This window comes from Hyperoodon ampullatus (genome assembly GCF_949752795.1).
Source record: "Hyperoodon ampullatus genome assembly, chromosome: 6".
NCBI lineage: Eukaryota > Metazoa > Chordata > Mammalia > Artiodactyla > Ziphiidae > Hyperoodon > Hyperoodon ampullatus.
This window is the reverse complement of record NC_136919.1, coordinates 125783541-125806848: the sequence shown is the minus strand read 5'-3', so window position 1 is coordinate 125806848 and position 23308 is coordinate 125783541. Positions and strand designations below refer to the sequence as shown.

The 23308-nt window shown below is 39.9% G+C and overlaps 1 protein-coding gene across 1 annotated transcript in view; it reads right to left on the bottom strand.

Moving 5' to 3' along the window:
- The window catches only part of NEK1 (NIMA related kinase 1), a 150372-nt gene that overhangs the window by 54813 nt on the left and 72251 nt on the right, over positions 1-23308 (bottom strand). Inside the window, exons 16-18 of the mRNA XM_079705795.1 lie at positions 20744-20907; positions 20533-20664; positions 7333-7435 (exon numbers count right to left, since the gene is read on the bottom strand). Coding sequence (XP_079561921.1) covers positions 7333-7435; positions 20533-20664; positions 20744-20907 — 399 coding nt within the window. The remainder of the gene's footprint in view (positions 1-7332; positions 7436-20532; positions 20665-20743; positions 20908-23308) is intronic.

Sequence of the window (23308 nt, the reverse complement as noted above, 5' to 3'; positions counted from 1 at the left end):
GATTTAAACACGATGTAATCTATCATTTGGTTCCTGTAAAGCTCAAGCTGTCACTTTAGCTCTCCACCTCTGCCTCAGTGAGATGTAAGATGGGAAGACGACAGAACCTGCCTCAGAGCACTGCTATGAGAAGTGAGTGAATACAGGTATAGAACTTAGAACTAAGCCTGACACATAAGCACCCAGTAAATGACCAATGTTAACAATTGCCAGCATTATAATCATCAAATAGGAAGGAATAGGAAGATTACTGTTGCACAGAGGAAGTTATATCCTTCTCTGAGACTGGAGAAGACAAGGATAGATTGGGTACCATTATGCAGAAGTTTATAAGTATGGAGGCAGAAAATGTGACGAAATGTGGGATTCTTAAGCCCAATTTTCTCTGTGATGTCATGATAATCTTCACAGAAAGGGAAGAAGATGAAACCATGGAGGAAAGTCCCCACTGTGGGCAACAGGAGAGGCTGCTGACCACGGAGATGCAGGGGACAGCCGAGAAGGACTGACAGCTCTGCTGAAACCAGAGGCCACAAACCCATCTGACACTAGTCATCACAGCTTTAACTTTCTCCAGCAGTGTTCAGAAGTCTGAGAGTAAAAACAGTCACCAACTGAGTTACACATAATAAAGAGGGATATGCCCACTCAGAAAGAAGGGCTCTGTGGGAGCATGGGGAGCATATAATTGAGGGAATTTAATGATCGGCCACTCCCGTGAGCTTTAAAAGCATCTCTTTTAGAAACTACACAAATGCCCATCAACTGAGGACTGAACAAACAAACTGTGGTACATCCACACGACGGAATATGACTCAGGAATAAAAAAGAACTACTGATACACACCAGCCTCAAAACTCTATATACTGTATGATAATTTTACATGAAATTCTAGAAGAAAGAAGACCACAGTGACAGGAAGCAGATCGGTGGTTGCCTACAGCTGGTAGAAGATTGACTGGCACGGGGCACAAGTAAACTTCTTCCTCCAGTTTTACTGAGACACGACTGACTTACGACACTGTTAGTTTAAGGTGTACAACATGATGACCTGATATACGCATATGCTGAGAAAGGATCACTATGGTAAGTTTGGTTATCATCCATCATCTCACATACCGACAGTTTTTTCTCTGGTGGCAAGAGGAGGAACCTTTTAAGAAATGATGGAATGGAGCTGTCCTGTGATTGTGGCAGTGTTTACATGACTACACACACCTGTCAACACTCATCCAGATACACACCCAACACTGGTGAATTTCACTGTATTTAAACTTCATGTTAATACAGCTGACTTCTCACAAGGCTCTGTTTGGGCGCCTGGGTTGCATGCTCCACCACCAGGCATGGGCTCAAGACAGCTCCTCCCCCTTGCCTTGTCTACATCCCCAGACGCGGCCTCTTAAGTCACAGGCAAAGGGACTGTGGCGGGCAGAACCTGGAGAAGACCCCCAAGGCTTCCTGATACCCACCCCTACTCCCCAGGTGTGCAAGTCTGATGGGTTGTACCCCCAGGATTAGGTCACGATAAATGGGATGAGGGATGTTAAACCAGTGAGCTGACCATTAAATGCAGTTTTCCTGGCTGGTTGTAGAAGCGGCAGGTGGGGGGGTTGATGCACAGGGAGTTTTTTGACGTTGAGATGAAGGGGCCACGTGGTCCCAGTCAAAGCTCTCAGACAGCGAGGCCTGAGTTCCACAGCAGCAGGGAGGGAAGCCCTGCCAGCACCCTGAGGGGTCGGTGAAGACGGCTGAGCCTCCAGCTGAGGACACAGCCATTGACACCTCCACCTCAGCCTCAGGAGACCAGGAGCAGAGAACTGTTACAACGTGCCAGAGTCCTGGCCCGGAGAAACTGTGGGTCATAAATTTGTGTTGCTTTAAGCCACTACATTATGGTAATTTGTTATACAGCACGGAAAGGAGAGGCCGATTTTAAACAACCCCTCTACCTCATCATAAAAAAGTTCCAATTTAGAACTGAAAATGGTGTGAACTTAAAATCTTAAAATCCCCACAGCTAACCTCGGCTTTCACCTTTGTTCTTTACCTCACGCTTCCAGAATATACATTCTTGTCTAACACCAGACTCTAAGTTATTCCAGAGAGAAACTATATCTGAGTAAGCTTCAATTAAGTCATCTTTAATCAATTAATTAACCTATTACCCCCAAAGTGTTTAACACACTGCCTTGTTGTTATATTAGTGAAAAGAAAGTAATATATGATGCACCCACCCAAATATACTGAAAAGTAAAAATTCTTCACTTTTTGGCCACATTTTTCTAAAGTAAAGTTTCACATATACATATAGTCATGTAGGGAATGGAGAAACTCTATACAGGTTAACAAAACAAATCTTGGAAAGTCATATAAAAATCACTGTCAAAAATGCACTGATTTCTAAAGCACATCTTTTAAAAATGATAAAACAACAAAATGAAAATACTAATATCTGACTGCAGAGAGACCATGGCCTCCTCTTCTTCCAAAATTCTACACTTGAGAAGTTGTTAAGTGAATGCATAGCAGCACTCACAAACAAGTGAAACTCTTGGTAGTCCCAAGAACAGAAGGAATCCAGAGGTAAGGAAAGTACACACGTGGGTTTAAGATGAGAAACGTCATGAGCACAGCCTGTAGGGAAGAGGCTTCAGCAGCAGATGTGAGCAACAGGAGGCTGCTCTGCGATGAGCTGGCAGCCGGGGCACGAGGGGAACAGCAGCAATGGCACTTAAAGAAGAGGTGACCCAGCACACTGTCCAGCTCCACGAGCAGCTTCCTTCAGACATGAGTGATGAGAGAGCCTGGAGTGAAAGGCCAGGCCGGTGCTCCAGGTGACCGGTGACACCCAGGAAGGTGGGGTCTCCAATGCTCAGAAAATAAGCTGCCACGTATTTGCCTGGCTGAACAGCAATGTGTCCCACCCATCCTCTACTCTGATGAGAAACTGAACAGAGGAGAGGTCAGCAACACGTGCCCATCTCGCCAGGGGGCCACCCAAACAGAGGCAATGAAGGGTAAAATAGACACCCCCAAACGTGAACACACCAGCAAGAACACCAAACGTATGAGGGATGCCAGTACCATGAAACAGGGAGCAGACTTGCTGAAAGAAAAACTGAAGACACCGAGGTGACACGGCCAAGAGTGCACTAAGAACAAGACCTTATGATAACCAAAGTATCATTAGAGAAATGAGCACATGATCAAGGAGCTTTCAAGGAAAACTAAGAAGATTCATGGACATGAGAATACAAGTTTCTAAACTTAAGAGAAAGCATCACAGGATGGGCTGAAGAGCAGAGTAGACAAAACTAAGGAACATGTTTCGAGCTGAAATTCGGGCCCAGGAATCCTTCCAAAACATAAGAAGGGACAAAGGGATAAAAAAGATGAAATTAAAGTACAGAAAAAAAGACATTTGATGCAGAGGTTCCAATCTATCCATTTAACGGGAGTTCTCTTAAGGAGAAAAAGGAGAAGAAGCAATATGTGAACAAGCGTCAATTAAGAATGTCCCAGAACTGAAGGTGAGCGCTCAGACTGAAAGCATCTGGTTCGAGTCACGACGGGTCAATTAAAAAATACCGAGAACACTCAAGCAATATTTCAGAACACAGAGGTAGAAAAACAGTGCCAAAAGCTTTCAGAGAGGAAAAACCCCTTATGGAGGAACATGAAGGAAGACAATGTCACAAGACTTGAGAGCGACAATGAGACCATGATGAGGCAGCAGCTTCAAGGTGGGGTGGGGAGAGCTTGCAGCCCACATTTCTTCACCCAGCAAACGATGAGCCAAGACTTCCACTTGCAGCTGTGGTGGAGTAACAGGGACCAGATCTACCCTCCCACCTACAGCAACTACAAGTCTGGACAAAGTAGATGAAACAACAATTTTCCAACACTGGCAAACAGGCAGCACAAGACAGTGATCCTTGTGAGAAGGGTAACAGGTGGGGTAAGCTCAGTAATTGCCCAGTTTCCAGGCTGCAGCACAGGGAGAGGGTGTCCTGAGTTAGGGAAACAGCAGCCAGAGCTTGGGAGGTTGAAGAGCACTACCATTTGCAGGAAGGGGTACCAAGGAAGAGAGAGCTGCCCAGAGAGTCCTGGAATCAGCAGGGGTTTCCCGAGTCTCCTGCTGAGTGACGGTTACCATGACGTCACCAATCCCTCAGGCTCACTGAGGGCTGGGAACACATCACACTTCCAACAGCCAGACGAGAAAGGCCTCCAGATCAACAGAGCATTGGAGAACCACCAATCCATCATCAAAGCGTCAAGAGTACTGCCTCGGGCCTCCCTGGTGGCGCAGTGGTTGAGAGTCCACCTGCCGATGCAGGGGATACGGGTTCGTGCCCCGGTCCGGGAGGATCCCATATGCCGCAGAGCGGCTGGGCCCGTGAGCCATGGCCGCTGAGCCTGCACGTCCGGAGCCTGTGCTCTGCAACGGGAGAGGCCACAACAGTGAGAGGCCCTCATACCGCAAAAAACAAAAAAATAATAAAAAAAAAAAAAAAAAAAAAAAAAGAGTACTGCCTCGCTTTTCTGGTAAGCAGCCTGAGGTGACCTCTAAGAGTGGTTCGCTATTCACTTGACCCAGAAAACCCCACAAAATCATGCAAGTTGAGAGGTTCAAATCTGTGTTCACTTTAAGAACACTTGTGAAACGGCCCAGGCCATTAAGGGTATGCATATCCAAAAAGTCACCAAGTATCTGAAGGATGTCACTTTAAAGAAGCAATGTGTGCCATTCCGTCATTACAATGGTGGAGTTAGTAGGTGTGCCCAGGACAAACAGTGGGGCTGCACGCAGGGTCGGTGGCCCAAAAAGAGTGCTGAAGTTTTACTGCACATGATCAAAAATGCAAAGAGTAATGCTGAACTTAAGGGCTTAGATGTAGACGCTCTGGTCATTGAGCATATCCAGGTGAACAAAGCCACCAAGATGCGGCGCGGGACTAACAGAGCTCATGGTTGGATCAACCTGTACATGAGCTCTCCCAGCCCCACTGAGATGATCCTTACTGAAAAAGAACAGATTGTTCCTAGAGCAGAAGAGGAGCCCAGAAAAAAGATATCCCAGAAGAAACTGAAGAAACAAAAACTTATGGCCCTGGAACAAATGCTGCAAAAAGTAAATGCAAATAAAAGTAAAAAAAAAAAAAAGAGTACTGCCTGGGCGGTGGCGCCAAGTGTGTTCTAGACAAAAGGCTGTTCTCCACCTGCCTAGCAAAGCTGAGAATCAACCCTGAAAGACTCAAACTATTTTCAAGTAACATAACTGCATCGCAGAATAAATTTATTCATTTGTATTTAAATAGAAAAAATCCAAGATAAAATACACAATGCCAGGCATCCAACCACAAATTACCAGGTGGGTAAAGAAGCAGGAGAAGATTACCCAAATGAAGAGAAAATCAATCAACAGACTCAGGAATGACACAGATAACAGAATTAGTGAAAAGGTCATTAAAAATGCGACTCTAATCATATTCCATATGTTCAAGAAGGTAGAGAAAAGTGTAAGTATTATAAAGACAGACATGGAAAGTATAAAAATGACCCAAATAAATTTTAAGAGATTAAAAAATACAGTATCTGAAATGAAAAATGTACAGTGTCTGGATGGGATTAACAGCAGAGCAGATTACACAAAGCAGATAAAAAGAGTAATGAACTTGAAGATACAGTAACAAGCTACCCAAAATCAAACACAGGAAAAAGACCAAAAAGAAATGAACAGAGCATCAGTGAGCTGACGTATGGGTACTGAGCACCCAGAGGAAAAAGGAGAGGAGAACAGAAAAAAATTTTTGAAGAAATAATGGCTGAATTTTTCCAAATTTGATAAAAACAATAAATCCACTGATCCAAGAAGCTCAATGAACCCCCAACAAAATAAAAATGAAGAAAACTACACCAAGATACATCTAAATCAATCCACTTCCAGTGATAAGGAGGAAATGTTAAAAGCCATCAGAGAGAAAAGACCCATTACACGCAGAGGAAAATTTAAGAATGACAGCAGACCTCTGGTCAGAACAGGCGTGCCAGGATGTAAGTGGAGAAACACCTTTAACGAACTGAAAGAAAAAGAACTATCAACCTATAAGACTATATCCAGCAAAAATATTTTTCAAAAAAGAAGACAAAATGCTTTTTCAGACATATAAATGCTAAGCAAATTCACCAGCAGACCACCACTACAAATTAACATTTAAGTGTGAAGACAAAATAAGGACCTTTCCAACAAATCTTTGACAGTTTCTCTCCAAAAGGTTACGAGAGGATAGTCTCCATCATGAAGACAAGTAAACTGAGGGAGGACAGTAGTATATAAGGAACTGTGCTGAGGAAAGAAATGTGTAAATCTTGGTAAGTCTAATAACTGTTTTTAAAATCTGTAACTAAAATTCCAGATGCTACTAACATGGGAGAAATAGGGCAAGGGAGAACAAAGGAGGTTCTCCTGTCTATAGAGAGGATACAAATACAGATTAATTCCAGGTATTAGAAAAACAAGCTGATGGGTGTTACACATATACAGGGTAATCATTAAAAAATGTAACTATTTTTCTGTGATATTATTTCAAAGAAAAAAAAATCCTAAATTGGAATAATTATATTAATTCACTCATAAAGATATCACTTATGGACTTACAGTAGATCTAAGTCTAAAGAAAACATACTACCATACAATTGACCTGTTTCCTACGTGAACATGATGCTTCACAGGTGCTGAGCTGACAAACAATCACCATTTGTTCTGTGGACAAAAGGTGAAAAGGCATTTGTGTACCTCTGCAAGTCAAAACTATTAACTATTGAAACGATGATCGAAAACTATTAATATTTTCTTATGTACATGACTTAACTCAGTTAACTGGAATAATTAGAGGCTTTAAAATACTTTTGTTCCTAATTTGCTTTTGAGTAAAGGCACAGTTACATGTATAGTTACCCAAATGTTTATTTCCCATTTTTCTTCTACAATTCTTTGCTACTTAAAAGTATTTAAAACCAAAAGCATATTGGAAGAAAAAAGTAATGTAAGAACGTATTCATTTAATATAAATATCTGGGTTGCTATACCTACTTCAACTCTTTTAAAAGGAAGGATACAGCTACGAACTTACTCTCAATTAACCAAGGAACAAGAGAACTTCACCCTTGGCATAAAAGAAATAGCTGAAGAGAGGTTAAATGCTCTGCAAATGTTCAGAGGAAATGTCTGTAAAGGATTACGGCTCATGTCGTTTATACCTACCTTGCTCCAGACCTTCACTTTGAATACTAACACGTTCAAAAATCTCAAAAACAAAATCCTACCATATGCCCCTCAGCCCGAGCCTTGTTCTGCCTCGCTTCCCGTCTTCGCTGTAGAAACTCTTCCACCTGCTTTGCTCTTTCCACAGCCAGCTGCCCCTTCTGCCTGAGGAATTTGGACAAATAGCAAAGTTAGAAGTTCTGAACATTAAATATTTCAAAAAGTTTAAACTTACACTTATTCTACATATTTTCTTTAGAGATATTTGCAAAATATGAAGGCTGATAGGACGTAAAATCTTCCTCTGTGATGAAGAAATTGCTACACACATATTAGAATCTACCACTTAAACTGGAGACATGATTATTTTAAATAGAGGTAAAATTTCCACTGCTATGTTCATTTAATCTATTCTACTTATAGACACATAAAATGACGTTAGACTCCGCCTATAGAAAAATCTCAATAGTTTCCAAGTAGGTAAGCTTATTTCAGAACTCTGCATGAAATATATCAATCAGTATGGGAGTAAGATGAAAGCAGCAGAGGCGCAATCTCAAAGCTCATCAAAAATAGGGAAGAGTTCGTGTGAATGTTCAAAACTGCAGTAAAAAGTGAAGTCTGAATTCCCTGAATGTCACAACTATTGAAAAGAAAAATGGGTAGATCAGGGGAATAAACTAAAAGCAACACTGATTTGTTTCCATCGTGTCCAGTTATGTTTCTGTATCCTCCTCTGACAGCTATGAGAGAATGTAAACATGTCGGCCTTAGACGACAACTAAAAACTATCAATGACATTTTGAACATCTAATATATATTGTGTGGGACTTCCCTAACCAGTGGAGCAGTGGTTAAGAATCCGCCTGCCAATGCAGCGGACACAGGTTTGATCCCTGGTCCGGGAAGATCCCCCATGCTGCGGAGCAACTAAGCCCATGAGCCACAACTACTGAGCCTGCGCTCTAGAGCCCGTGAGCCACAACTACTGAGCCCACGTGTCACAACTACTGAAGCCCACGCGCCTAGAGCCCTGTGCTCTGCAACAAGAGAAGCCACTGCAATGAGAAGCCTACACACTGCAACGAAGAGTAGCCCCCGCTCACTGCAACTAGAGAGAGCCCACGCAGCAACAAAGACCCAACACAGCCAAAAATAAATAAATAAATTTATATTATATATTGTGTCTGTTACCGTGTACTAAGAAAGATAGAAAAATAAACAACCCCCCCCGTAAACAGAACTCATTGCATAGTATCAACTGCAGTAATTTTGTGAGTAAGAAAGAAAGATGAGAAAGTTATTGACTGCACTTCTCAGATATTGGCTACGAAGGCACACAAAATTCCTATAGCCTCTGTGATGGACCATAACTAAGTTATGTTCAGAAAAAGATATGAAATAATGCCTTCTTTCTTCCAGTATTTATTACTTCTGATTTTCATACCCCAAATAGTCATTTCTTTTACATGTTTTGTTAACAATTACAGTTGACCCTTGAACAACACAGGTTTGGACTGTGTGGGTCCACTTAATGTGGATATTTTTCAACAGTAAATACTACAGCACTACATGTTCATGGTTGGTTGAATCCATGGATGTAGAGGAACCTCAGGTATGGAGGGCTGGCTATAAGTATATGCAGATTGACATCCATATTGTTCAAGGGTCAACTGTACTGAGACATGTAAGAATTTTAAATATGAAATTAAACGGTAGAAATTTAAAATCTGATTTACCATAAAGCTATGGAAGATGGTGGCCTAAGATTCATTTAACTTTCATAGTGCTTAAAAGATATTCTTGTGAAACTCCATCATTGGAATTTTCTAGGATTAGATAATCTCTATAGCTGGTTCAGAGCCTTTCCAGTGTATTAATTTTGTATCCTGCAGCTTTACCAAATTCTTCAAAGAGCTCTAGTAGTTTTTTGGTAGCGTCTTTAGGATTTTCTATGGACAGTATCATGTCATCTGTAAACAGTGACAGTTTTAGTTCTTCTCTTCCAATTTGGATTCCTTTCATTTCTTTTTCTTCTCTGGTTGCTGAGGCTAGGAAAATCTCCTTCAAATACTGGGTTGGCCAAGATGTTCATTTTTTGGTATGTTACAGAAAAACCTGAACAAACATTTTGACCAGCTCAATATATAGGCAAGGCTGTTATTCTGGTATGCTATAGCCCCATTTATATAAGGCTGGACCTAAAGATGACAGGTAAACTTTCAGAGAGTATGACGCTCAGATATGTCATCTGAAACTGTACATCTACTGATAAGGCTCTTTTGAGGAGTCCTGGACGCTTATACCACCATATACAATTAGATAAAATCTCTGCTTTGTATCCTGACTGCACTGACTTCCTTTTCTAACCTTTATAAAAGTAAAACTTCTATAAAGTTTTTATGCTTGATTTCCCATTCTAAGATACTGAGTATCTCCAATGTTTGTCAGTCCGGGGCTCCAATTCAGCATATGTTAATTCATATTCACTGATTGATTTGATTCACTAAATCAAATAGTTCAGCTGCACAGAAATATTTTACTAAGAACCTAATCATACACATAACAGCTTTGATTTAAAGAATGTTCACAGCATTTATGTAAATATAGTACTACCCGTTCTATTTATTTATGTAATCTATAAGGTTTGCTTTACTGAATAGTTTTTTCCTAAGATGGTTTAAATAAGCAGGTATATATAACTGGTTGCTTTCAATCACAAACTTAAAACCTGTAGTGATTTTTGCTTACCATTATTTCTTTTTTCTTCTCATTTATTAAACAAATACTTGAGTACTTATTGAGTGTCAACTATTTACCAATATTACATCTGTCTTTGAAGGTATAAAATGTATAGAACAATTCCAGGAATGCAAGGTTGGTGCAACGTATAAAAATCAATCAGAGTGGGCTTCCCTGGTGGCGCAGTGGTTGAGAGTCCGCCTGCCGATGCAGGGGACACGGGTTCGTGCTCCCGTCCGGGAAGATCCCACGTGCCGCGGAGCGGCTGGGCCCGTGAGCCATGGCCGCTGAGCCTGAGCGTCCGGAGCCTGTGCTCCGCAACGGGAGAGGCCACAACAGTGAGAGGCCCGCATACCACCAAAAAAAAAAAAAAAAAAAAAAAAAAAAAAAAAAAAAAAATCAATCAGAGTAATATGCCTTATTAAAAGAATAAAGGACAAAACTAGTTTAATTGATTCTATGATTCCTTATAATATTTAAAAACCTATACTGTTTTCATTTTTCACAAGCATTTCTGTTTACTACTTAATACATACCAAAAAGAAGAACCCATTCTCATATTCTTATTCCCCTTTCAGTAGTAAAACTGTACTGAATTGTGAGCACAAACTATATATGTGTGCAAGGCTCATAGGGATAGAGGAAATAGTCAATTAACTTCTTAATAGTCATTTAATAGTCGTTCTCTTCATTAAATGTTATTAAGAATTTATATGTGGGACTTCCCCAGTGGCCCAGTGGTTGAGAATCTGCCTGCCAATGCAGGGGACATGGGTTCAATCCCTGGTCCGGCAGATCCCACATGCTGCGGAGCAACTCAGCCCGTGCACCACAACTACTGAGCCTGTGCTCTAGAGCCCGTGAGCCACAACTACTGAGCCTGAGTGCCACAACTACTGAAGCCCACGCACCTAGAGCCTGTGCTCCGCAACAAGAGAATCCACTGCAATGAGAAGCCCGCGCAATGCAATGAAGAGTAGCGCCAGCTCGCCACAACTACAGGAAGTCCGCATACAGCAACAAAGACCCAACACAGCCAAAAATAAATAAATAAAAGAATTTATATGTGTATACTCTGTTTTAGACAAATTAAATAGACCATATCTTTTGAGTTCCAAACTTATGCCACTTAAAATTAGTAGAACATTAATCTAGATTAATAGTAAAGGAATGCTTAATATAAATACTATATAAGCCACAAATATACAGTAAGAAATTAGGAATCTGGAAAGTGAAATACAGAGACATTAAAATGGGTAAAAAAGAAATAATGAGACAAACTCTTTTTCATCCTGACAAGAGAAAAAAGGAAGTTATTTTCTTTTTTTTATACAAATGCATGAATAAATGGAAAGATCTGGGTAAGATACCTCATATCCATGTCTCAAACCTTTTACTAAGGGAAATTAAATATTTTGAAAGATGACTAAAAATGGATTTTTTAAAGAGGTGAAAGCAACATAAAAATGGCAGCAATCTAGGTAGCAGAAATAATCCGAGAAGTGAAAAATGAGTCAATATGGTTTAAGGTAGAAGAGTTGGGGTGGTATAGGTTTAATGAAGTGAAAAAAGGATGTTGTGGGTGTATTCACAAAGCTTCTTCCTCTGTTTAAGTGGCATGATGTCTATCTGAGGGAACGGAATTGTCAGCTTTACTCAAATGAAGCAATACAGAGGAAAAGACTTGGAAAAGTAAAAGCTCAATAAAATACAAATGTTTAGAGGCACTCAATGGTTTCATAAGATGGTCTCACGTGATTGAGGTTCTAACGTTAAAAGCTAACTGAATATAAGCTCACCAGCTGTAACAAACATACCACTCTGGTGGGGGACACTGACAATGGGTATAGGGACAGCATGTGGGAAATCTCTGTATCGTCTCCCTCAGTTTTGTGGTGAAGCTAAACTGCTGTAAAAAGTTCAAGTCTTCAAAAAAAAAAAAGCTGGGCTTCCCTGGTGGCGCAGTGGTTGAGTCCGCCTGCCGATGCAGGGGACACGGGTTCATGCCCCGGTCCGGGAAGATCCCACATGCCGCGGAGCGGCTGGGCCCGTGAGCCATGGCTGCTGAGTTTGAGTGTCCGGAGCCTGTGCTCTGCAACAGGAGAGGCCGCAACAGTGAGAGGCCCGCGTACCGCAAAAAAAAAAAAAAAAAAAAAAGCTAATTGAGGTGTGTTATCAAGACATGGATATAAAAAGCAAAGTCGGACTAGCCAGAGTTACTGATAAAAAGGGAAGAAAAAAATAATTAACACCATGAAAAAGGAAGAAGCAACTATGGGCTGTCTACAATATGAGGAAAAGATCATCTGAAGGAGTCTTAGATGACTACAGATTTCAGTTTGCTGATTCAGTTTGAATCAGGGAAAGGAACTGACTACATATGACAATAACAAACAAATTATTGAAACCAGAAGTTATGACAGTGTGGAGAAAATGCTCTATAATGCCAATGGTGCTAAGAAGTTCAACAAAAGAATAGGGAAGCAGCTGCATAGCACAGGGAGATCAGCTCAGTGCTCTGTGACCAGCTAGAGGGGTGGGATGGGGAGGGTGAGAAGGAGATGCAAGAGGGAGGGGATATGGGGATATATGTATACGTATAGCTGATTCACTTTGTTTTACAGCAGAAACTAACACAACATTGTAAAGCAATTATACTCCAATAAAGATGTTAAAATTTAAAAAAAATCATAATATTCAAATTGGAGGAGACCCTGAGTATTAACTAATGCAGCTTCTTGCTGAATAGAGTATTCTCATATTCCCATCTAACTATCCCTGACACACGGTCATTCAAACCCCTGGTGTAATCCTTCCAGTCTGAGAGCACTGAGTAAATCCCACAACAGCCCATCCACTAAACACACCTCATAATGGACAGAAATCTGCTGCTTTACTTCCAATCACAGTACTTCTACAATGTGGAAATACAAAGAAATCTAATTCCTCTTCTGCAAGACAAGCCATCCAATTCTTCTGAACTTGCTCCTTTAAGCATGCTTTCTTTAATGGTAGCAGAATTTTCCCAGCTTCTCTAATTTTCCTCATAAAATGTTTCAAGCCTTAGTAAAGTCAATATGGCACAAAAGTTAAGTGAGTGAACTTTGGCACCAAGCTGTCCAACTTCAACTCCCAGTTTTACTAATTAACAGTTATGTGGCCTTCAAGAAGTTACTTATTTATACAGTCATTTATCATATATCAATTTCTTAATCTATAAAACTAGGAATAATGATATGTGCCTCGTAGCACTGCTGATGACTAGATGAGCTCATAATAATCAACTCTCATTACTCCTGGTAGTTACGCTGTATAAAGTCACCGTGAATATGAATTAGCGCATACTGAATGATTACCCCGAGGAGAATTACAGGGTTAGGCTCCTGACAGCCTCTTGCTACAACATTTTCGCCAATGGATTAATATACAACCTTGTTTTATGTGTGTTTCTGTTTAAAGACACCTTATTATACGGTCCATTCATTAACACTGAACTCTCGGCCAACAACACTGTAACTCACACCTGAATGAAGCTTCTCTGATACAAATATTTCCTCCATAAGGAACGTCACAGCCTTCTTGCACTTACGAACACCAGCACTTCAGCACAAGGCGTGAGGGCCATCTTAAGCAATGAAATCACCAGCAAAATGCCCCCAAATGCAGAAAATGCAGCTGAGCAGACTATGAAAGTACATTTGTTCATGAGCGCTGAAACAGGAAAGCAGAGCTGGCCTTGCTCCCGCTCAGCTGGGACTTGCGCACTGGGCAACTCAAAGTCCCTGGGGCTCTGCACATGCCCAGGAATGACCGTGAAGGGACTGGGAGTACTGATGTGCAGCTACACATAAATTTTAGCCAGCAGGCAAATCCACAAGCACACAATCCACAGGTAGCAGAGACTGGCGAGGCATGTAAATCCCTCCGTGGTGGTCTTGGTACAGAGTACGCAACCCAGCAGCAGCTCCTATGTTTATGTCACTATCATCATCCTCATCATCACCATCCTCACAGGCACACGCTTTGTCAATATTCTGTTGTGTGACCAGTAGTGAATATAGTGAACACTTCATTTCCTCCATTACTTTAATTTAAAATTTTATATTTTTCAAAAACTTCTTTAGCTCCTAAGAGTAACTGGTACTAGTCAAGGGGCAATAAAATGGGCACAATCATATACTGTTAGACTGAGCATAAATTGGCACAGCTTTTGTAGAAAGAAAATTAGTAGTATTTAGTTAATAAATTTAGTTAAATAAATTTAATTTCATAAATTCAATAAATTTAGTAATATTTCTTTCTAGAGCCTTCATAAAGAACAGAGCAACTCCTTTAATCCAGGAATTACCCTTCTAAGATTGTATTCTACAGAAATAATGAGAAATAAAAAATATGTTCAAAACACAAAGTGTTCAAAAAAGTGAAAAATTACAATGTATTATATTAGAGGATTTGTTATATAAACTATAATTAACAGCACTGGAATCGAATACAGACATCAAAAGTCCCATGAAAACAATTTTTTGCATGGGAAAATTTTTATGGTAAAAACGTTAAATAAAAACAGATACCAAAAAAAAAAAAAGAAACCCCAGCAGATAAAACTTTGTGCATGATTTGATCTCCTCTAACTATAGAAAAAGAAATATGAACAAAAGATGCAAGAAAATAGACCACAGTCTTCATAGTGACTGCCTTGCAGGATGAGCAGTGATTTCTTCTCCTGTTTCTAACACCTACCGATACCTTCTAATATTTCTAAAGCTAACCTATATCACCTTGGTAAGCAGAAAAACAAGACAAAAAAGCCACTTGCGACTTTCCTTCAGGTTTTCTTTTTCCTTGAGCGAAAGGGAGAGAAAAAAGAGGTGTGAACATTTGGCTGAGAATCCTAAGTGAAAGGGGGACAACAGGATGGTCAGTTGCCACTATTTTAAAATCAAGAAATATGTGAGCTTTCTTGACTTCAGCAAAGTAAACAGCATTAAGATGGAACTTGAGGATTAAAGGAAGAATAAATGCCTTTGAATAAAGCAAAACACTGGCATGCAAAGATGACACTTAATGAACATTGTGGTACATGATTCTTTTTGAATTATAGTTTTCTCAGGGTACATGCCCAGTAGTGGGATTGCTGGGTCATACAGTAGGTCTATTTTTAGTTTTTTAAGGAACCTCTCTACTGTTCTCCATAGTGGCTGTATCAATTTACATTCCCACCAATAGTGCAAGAGGGTTCCCTTTTCTCCACACCCGCTCCAGCATTTATTGTTTGTAGATTTTTTGATGATGGCCATTCTGACTGGTGTGAGGTGATACCTCATTGTAGTTTTGATTTGCATTTCTCTAATGATTAGTGATGTTGAGCATCCTTTCATGTGTTTGTTGGCAATCTGTATATCTTCTTTGGAAAAATGTCTATTTAGGTCTTCTGCCCATTTTTGGATTGGGTTGTTTGTTTTTTTGATATTGAGCTGCACGAGCTGCTTGTATATTTTGGAGATTAATCTTTTGTCAGCTGCTTCATTTGCAAATATTTTCTCCCATTCTGAGGGTTGTCTTTTCGTCTTGTTTATGGTTTCCTTTGCTGTGCAAAAGGTTTTAAGTTTCATTAGGTCCCATTTGTTTATTTTTGTCTTTATTTCCATTTCTCTAGGAGATGGGTCAAAAAGCGAAAAACAAATACCATATGCTAACACATATACATGGAATCTTTAAAAGAAAATGGTTCTGAAGAACCTACAGGCAGGATGGGAATAAAGATGCAGATGTAGAGAATGGACTTGAGGATACGGGGAGGGGGAAGGGTAAGCTGGGAAGAAGTGAGAGAGTGGCACGGGCATATACACACTACCAAATGTAAAATAGATAGCTAGTGGGAAGCAGCCACATAGCACATCAGCTCGGTGCTTTGTGACCACCTAGAGGGGTGGGATAAGGAGGGTGGGAGGGAGATGCAAGAGGGACGGGATATGGGGATATATGTATACGTATAGCTGACTCACTTTGTTATACAGCAGCAACTAACATAACAATGTAAAGCAACTATACTCCAATAAAGATGTTAAAATAAATAAATAAAAATTAAAATGTGTACCAAATATTAAAAGATAGGCTGTCTTAGAATAATTTCATATCACACCAGATTGCAAACAAATGAGTCCTTGTACCAAGGTGCATTGGTAATTCCTGGATATGAATGACATTAAAATGAAAGTACTGATTGAGAAGGCAGACCTGTTGAATTCTCCAGGCTGGATACACAGCTTGCTTCATTGTTAATGGCACTTGTGTGTTCACATGGTTGGAGAAACAGACTTCTGTTCGTTTGTTGCTTTCAGTATGGAATACTTTATACCAATAAATTTTAAAATGTTAAAAAAAAAAACACTTTAACTGTGACGGAGTAGGAAAAGGTATTGATCTACGGCAGTGGAAAAGGGTCACAATACATAGGTAAACATGAGACAGTGGGTACTAGTAAATGTGAAGTTAGGAGCACATCACACACACAGTAGTTGAGTTCTTCTCTTACCAATGATTACTAGCTATAAAAGATAAGGGCATTTTTATTCTTATAGCAATATATAATTATACTAGTTTGAAAGCTTTTTATGATTTTTCTTTTTCATTCACAAGGAGTTTGCAGGAGAAGCAAATCCTTCAAATGTGTTTAAACTGGCTGATTTATCAACACGTTTAAACTTGCTTCTTTCCCTAGTTTAACCTACTGGAGTGTATACCTTAGCAGGATCTGAGAATAAAATAAATAAATTTGACTTCTTAATATTCAACTGTAAAACGAACATACTGAAAGAAGAAAGAGCTGTAAAGCTGCCCTCACGAGACAGAATGGCTTGCTGACCAAGGCAGAGTTGTGTGAAACCTGGTTATACTAACGTTACACATAAAAGCCCTAAGATGAGGACAGCGGTGGAGGCACGGTGGTGGCGATGGCGACAGTGATGGGGGTGCCCGAGAAGCTCCCTGAGGAGCCATCCGAGCAGCAACCGAGGGGGCTGCCCGGCTCACAGCTCAAGCCTCACGAGGAGGCCCACGGTGGGATGTGAGAGCAGCCCAGACCACAGCTAGCTGAGGCTCGGAAGAGCGTGGTGATCAGCCTGGGTACGTCCCCTAACCGGGGGTCACTCATCACTAAGTTTTCAACAGCTGTCAACAACATAAAGAAACGACTAATATAATTTTCACAAATCCAAATTTATTTAATCCCAAAGGGTAATCTGTATTCTAAGATTGTGTCACCCACTTTTTTAACATTAAAATGTTCATTCTTTTACCAAAGGATGGAATTAGGGCTGAGAAACTTTTTTTTTAAAATGAGCTTACATGGCAAATTAAAAGTTGGAAGTCCTCAATCAGGTCTCCAATTTTATTTTTCATTTTATAGACCTAGTAAGTACCTGTCAACCTAAACCAAGGCCAGAATAGTAAGTAGGAATTAACCAGGCAAAAATTTGGGCAGAGGGAGCAGCAGGTACACAGGAACAAGGATGAGGAAAAACATGTCTTTTAAGTCTGCACTCCCAGAACTCTGGAAAGAAAGAGCAGAAGATAAGGCCATGGAAGTACACAGGCCTCCAAGAGACCCTGCAGGCCATTTAGGGGCTGCAATTTGATCCAAGAGGCAATGAAAGGTCATTAGCTCAACTTTTTAGTGTATGCTATTTACAGAACCTTTTCCAAGGGTATATTTATTTGCTCAGATAATTTTTCAGACTCAAAACTACATCAAATTCCCATTAAGTTTTCTCTAAATCAAGTTAGTTGTAGCTATGGTCTACTGAGATTATTTTGTTTCCTGATCAATCATACAACATATCTACTATTTCTTTCCACTTTATGTCTTCTGGAAATATGACTATATCCTTTGAATGTTTTTTCTATGTCCTCTTTAAAAATGGAGATTATTTACAGGAGGACATGCTTCTAAAACTTTTTTAATTTGGACATCAAAATATTAACCAGCATCCTCTGAATATAATTCTTTAACCAACGACTAATGCACCTAACAATTTTTATTTATATTTCTTCACCATGTCTACACTGAGACACCCTGGCAACAGTATCTTGCTGAAGTTTATATACCCTACTAGGTATCTAAGTAATTTTTTCACAATGCCTCTAAGGCCAAAAGAAATACCTAGCAGTCCCATTCATTAAATAGGTCAAAACTGCTTAACAGTATGGTCTACACTTTGTCCAACAGATGTAGTTACGTTTCCCTCACAACTGTAGAATATCCAAGGCACTGTGAGGCCCCAACTCACCTCAGCACACAGTTTGAGAACCACAGCTCCAGCCTACAGCCCTAAAAAGAAATACAGGCTGTATCGGACAAAACCCATTCTCTGAATTTATGCTGCACTGCAGTGATGACTGCTTCCTTTTAAGATGTTTGCAGGCTCTACTTTTAATCTTGCCTGGGATGAACATGAAAAAAACTAGTCAAGTTTATACAATCTGCCTTTTGAAAATTATATGATACTTGATGATCTCCAGTTTGCTACCAATTCTTCCATTTTCTATGTCCTCAGATAAAACCAAAATAAATTCAATGAATATATATGAAAGTTCATTCAGTATTTGGTATCATGTTTAATCTTTAAAGTACCCAATATTTTAAAATTTTATAACCAACTAAACCAGTAACTGTTTTGCCTGTTCACTAGTAGTATCCCAAGAAGCTGAGAAGTCCTTAAAACGGTCCTCGGGGAGCTGAACTCTACACTCAGACGGACTTAGTTTAAATCCTACCTCCGCCGCTTACTAGCGGCCTGACCATACACAGGTTTTAAATCTCTGCAGGTCCTAATTTCTTCATCTTATTAAAAGAGTGATATCTAATTCAAAGGGATGTTGTGATAAGTAAGTATAACTTGGTATATAATAAGTACGCAATAAATAATATCGATCATCAATAATAAGTTTAAAGCAACATAAGAAAAGGTATACTATATGTTTGAGTACTGCTAAGCCCCCCAAAGTTAGCAGAAAGGAAATGATAAATGATCTCACAATCACAAATGGTTTAAAAGCTGAAAATTAAAATACTGAAACTATATCGGATGCTCAAACAAAGACTGAATGGAAGCTGTGTCCTAGTGGAAGAAGTAACTGAGATACACAGTCATTGAAGACAATATGAAACAAGTGTAAATGTATGTGAACACTTCAAGGTTATATGGGAGCCTCATGCAAATGGACCAAACTAGTCCATTACTCGTCACTCCAACTGTGAAGAACCAAGAAACCTTATGGAAGATGAACAGTGTGAAGAAGCATAACATAGTTTTCCCTATTTTCTTTATACTATACACATTTATTTTAAGAGATCTGATTAAAATTAAACAAAACAAGGGGCTTCCCTGGTGGCGCAGTGGTTGAGAGTCCGCCTGCCGATGCAGGGGACATGGTTCGTGCCCCGGTCCGGGAAGATCCCACATACCACGGAGCGGCTGGGCCCGTGAGCCATGGCCGCTGAGCCTGCGCATCCAGAGCCTGTGCTCCGCAACGGGAGAGGCCACAACAGTGAGAGGCCCGCATACCACAAAAAAAAAAAAAAAAAAAAAAATCCATACAAATTATATAGCAGAAAGGTCAATAATACCAGAGGATAAAACCCCACACAAAAATCTTCTTAACCATTTCATAAAAAACATGCATATGTGGAAGTCTGTGGCCCTCTTTTCTCAAAAATGGGAAGTATTTACAATTAGCTTAACACTTCAGGCTACTGTACATAATTCATAATGTTAATTTGTATTCACCTCAGTTATTTACCTCTGCTCAGCTACCTTTTATTAATCTTTTATAATTGGGAGAGACATAAAGGGTTTATCACACTCAAAAGTATTCTCTGTAAAAGGACAAATTAAATTTTCACAAAATGATATCTGCTCTTCCTTAACTGGAACGTTTTTATGGAAGAAATGGGAAGATCTAAAAAAACACATATGCATACTTTTAAAAAAGGAACTATGCAGATTAAAACTATTGACTGCATCCATATTAAATTAATTAATGGAAGAAAAGAAAAAACCCAATGAACAGGATCATAGTGAGCCATCAATCAGAGACGGACATGCAGAGAAAAACAAGGAGAGAAGGGGGGCTCTAAGTAATGAGGAAAAGGAAGACCCAAAGGCATGTCTTGGAGTTCTGCATAGAATGTAATTCCATTTTAAATATATTCTGATTTATTTAAAGCAAGTGAATAAAGTTATTACAAACATATGTTGGTTCAAAGTTATCACGTGTTCCTTTAAATACTATGTTCAGCCTATAACATATATAAGCTACAAAAAATAGGCTGAAGAGCTGCATATTTTCCACATGTAATCAAGGGCCAAATTTGCACATAAGAAAATGACTGCATCCAGAAGGCAAAAAATATTCTATGTATAATGGAGAAAACACCCAGAAGGTGTTGGTATTAGGCTGCACATGGCATAAGACAAATTTACAAGCAACAGTGAATTTATGGATCATCCCAGTCCAACCTGTTTATATTGGCTTGTTTAGACACGGCCTTCAATGTTTTCCAAGTTTTTCTAAGAGCATCGGCATCAGAGGAATGGTGATGACCTGCAGCCCCCTTGGGAAATCCTGGATGTACTCCAGGTGGGATTCCTCTGCCAATAAATACGCATGATGACTTCCATTACTTTCTCTAAAGCAAAGCACAAGCAACTTCTGCAGAACATGCCATACCTTTCTGGAAGCCTTCGGCCACGTATTTCTCCTTTCCACTTAGCTTCATTGTCTTCTGCTCTTTGTTGCTGCATTTGAGCAAAAATGGCATGGTAATGTTCATACTGTCCTCGAGAAGAAAAAGATGATGGAGCCACAGCCCCTCCACTGCCAAAAAGGGGAGCCTAGGAATCAAACAAAGAGCTCTCACATGCTTGTCCCACAAGATCCAAAAGGTCTGTACTACCCTCAAAAGAAAAAAGTAAATTTCAACACTTGACTCTTAAAAAGCAATTACCTAATTTAACATGTTTTCCTACTATATTATAACCATTAACAATCAAAAACTAGTATACTTTGTTACTAAAAATAAAGCTTAATTCAATGTAACTAAAATATAAACTATCACTAAATTTATGTAACTATGAAAAAACTTGGTCTTAATTAACAAGTTTTGAAACAAGTTTCTAGTATACATTTTATGTGATCCCATCCTATTAAGTTTAAGTATGTATAGCTTATAAATAAAACGGAGCCTGCTTCTGTAACACTCAAAATTATATCTAACAAAAACATACGGCATTTAACATACCCCAAATCCAATTCAACAAGCAGTGAGGATACAAACACCACTGAAACATACTCTAGGTGTAAATAAAAGAAACAAAACAACATACCAATCCTTAAGCAGTTGACAAACAAACTGGGAAACAAAGTATAAAGCTTGAAAAACATTTCATTTCCTGTAGTAAGTGAGTGGCAACAGGCACACTGTACAGTAGTAAATACTGAGCAAATTTACAAAATAGAAAAAAAAATTATGAGAAATAAAAATTCCAAAAAAAAAATCACTGGAGAAAAATATTATTCAACCCAGCCTTGAAAGCAATGTAACAAAGAAAGAGTAAATGATTAAATATGAACCATGGTATTAAAGTAAAACTTAAAGTAAAAATAAGCACTGGAGGTATATGTTTAGGTGTTGGCAGTAGGGGGAAAAAGGATGCAGGAAGACGTAAGAAGTTAACTAGAAAGAAGGCAGATAGGGAGTGTTATATTTGGTCCTAAAAGGTCATCACAGGTAACTACCCTCAGCCTGGGTGTGCGAGTTCATAGAATAAACAACAGAAAGCATGCATACATTTTCTAGCAGGAAAGTGCACTAAGACAGTTTCTTAGAAGGTTGGTGGGACTTCCCTGGTAGTGCAGTGGTTAAAAATCCGCCTGCCAATGCAGGGGACACGGGTTCGAGCCCTGGTCCAGGAAGATCCTATCTGCCACGGAGCAACTAGGCCTGTGCGCCACAACTACTGAGCCTGCGCTCTAGAGCCTGCGAGCCACAACAACTGAGCCCACGTGCTACAACTACTGAAGCCTGTGCGCCTAGAGCCCGTGCTCTGCAACGAGAAGCCACCGCAACGAGAAGCTCATGCACCACAACAAAGAGTAGCCCCTGCTCACCACAAGTAGAGAAAGCCCGTGTGCAGCAACGAAGACCCAACGCAGCCAAAAATAAACAAACAAATAAATAAAGTTTTTTAAAAAAGGTAAGTCAAATTACGCACGATAAGCAAGTATAAGAGAGAGAACAAAGTAGAGGAACTAATTAGAAGGCTTGCTGCACTGACACCAAGCCAAGAAGCCTGCGAGCAAAGACAGGCAATCAGAGAAGAAGTCATCGGTGAAGGGAGCTGTGGGTTCTCTGCGGAAATAACAAAGGATGAAGACTAAGGCGTAGGACGCAGCCTCAGAACACACACACCGAAGCGCATGGAAAACTCACAGAAAACAGAGATGTCAGGGTGAGAGGTAAGTGCAGAATGTTACAGAGGTCAGGGGGCAAGAACTGCACTGCAAAGAGGAAACAGGAACCTCAAAGGCAGAGGCCAGCAGCACCAAAAGGAAGACAAAGTGACACGACTCAAGTGGAGGGGCAGCACCCACACGCGGATGAGAGCAGAAGCCAGGACACTGCCAGCAAAGGGGGAAGAGCTTCCAGGTGACGACATCCTGAGGAAGAAGTCTGGCTAAGGAAAACACGAGGACCAAATAAAAGGCATTTCAGTGTACCCAATGAGGTAAAACTTGTGTTAACATCTTGACACAAGAATTGTGTACAGTATTATAAGCAAGCCTGATTTTTAAAAAAATCAGCTCAAGATAAAAATAGGAAAGTGATTCAAGATGCTTGAATAGCAAGAGATGAAAGTTGCTAGAAACAGGGAAGATACCTCATTAGGCAGGAAACTCCATCAAGGTGATTTTCATATACATTTTCAAAATGTGCATCTCAGGGCAAGATTATCAGAATCACAATTCTGGTAAAAGGTGGTCAATACCTCCTACGAGACTGGTTCCTCGAGTTTAGTATGGCGCTAATATCATCTTAAGGTTGAGTGTTCAAAGGTTTCTCTCTAGCAAAATCAAATGTATGTACATATCTCTGAAGATACCTATACTCAAAATAATGCTGAAAACACTGTACTAGAATACTGAAGCAACAGGATCTTTTAAATATGACTTTATTCACCAATTATAAGCGCAGGTTGATGTTCTGACAAATACAGACACTCTTGGAACCACTAC